This window comes from Cicer arietinum, chromosome 6, assembly GCF_000331145.2.
Source record: "Cicer arietinum cultivar CDC Frontier isolate Library 1 chromosome 6, Cicar.CDCFrontier_v2.0, whole genome shotgun sequence".
Lineage (NCBI taxonomy): Eukaryota > Viridiplantae > Streptophyta > Magnoliopsida > Fabales > Fabaceae > Cicer > Cicer arietinum.
The window spans coordinates 60614952-60615766 of record NC_021165.2 but is presented as its reverse complement, the minus strand read 5'-3'; the positions used below and the strand labels follow the sequence as shown (position 1 = coordinate 60615766).

Sequence of the window (815 nt, the reverse complement as noted above, 5' to 3'; positions counted from 1 at the left end):
TCGACAAGTTCACATTTATTTTTAATTAATTAGGAAGTAAATGAAAATAATTTTTTAGGAAATGTATCATGGGTGATGGTCCACCTCTAAATAATTTATTACTATCCGATAATCCAATAGATATATTAGTATTTTAATTTTAATGAATATACCTTCCTTTCTATTTAAAAAAAAGTTTTAGTATGACCAAATACAGAGATCACCCCTACAAATTTTGAATAAAACAACATATAACAATGAAATTATTTTACACAAGAAAATGAACGAAAATCAGAACATTTTTAGATTAACACAAGGCAGATCCAAGATAAGTTCCAATAGACCAATACACACAAAGACTAACATCGATCAGCTAATAAACTTTTACAAGGAGCAGATTAAACAACAGAATTTACAATTGAGCTGACTTCTTCACAATGGTCATTTTCCATTAAGTTCTATTCACATGGTTGTCTGCCTGCATTATTGAAACATTTTAGATCATCATCCCAAATGTGTTCTCCCCACTGTAGGTCATATATAGAAATCCATCTTCATCCTTGTTTTCTTCGTAAATTGCAGACATCATAGCCGCTGCACAAATATATCATCATTGCTCAATTCACCAAATCAAGTACAATAATATCAATAACCATTATAAATAACAAAAATTTCATATATACTACCATATATACACACACCCATACATACAAAAACCTTATACATTACCAGTTGGTGGTAAAATGTTCTTGACAAAAATGAAGATGGCCTTTTCAGGACTCAGCTTGATTCTCTTCCTCACCACATATACAAACTGGCCAACAGTCAAATCAGCA

The 815-nt window shown here is 30.7% G+C and overlaps 1 protein-coding gene across 1 annotated transcript in view; it reads right to left on the bottom strand.

The window, feature by feature from the left end:
- Positions 1–260: 260 nt before the first annotated feature.
- LOC101504145 (autophagy-related protein 8C-like) overlaps positions 261–815 on the bottom strand; it is a 3007-nt gene continuing 2452 nt past the window's right edge. The window contains exons 6-7 of the mRNA XM_004515040.4: positions 709–815; positions 261–573 (exon numbers count right to left, since the gene is read on the bottom strand). Coding sequence (XP_004515097.1) covers positions 476–573; positions 709–815 — 205 coding nt within the window. The 3' untranslated portion in view covers positions 261–475. The remainder of the gene's footprint in view (positions 574–708) is intronic.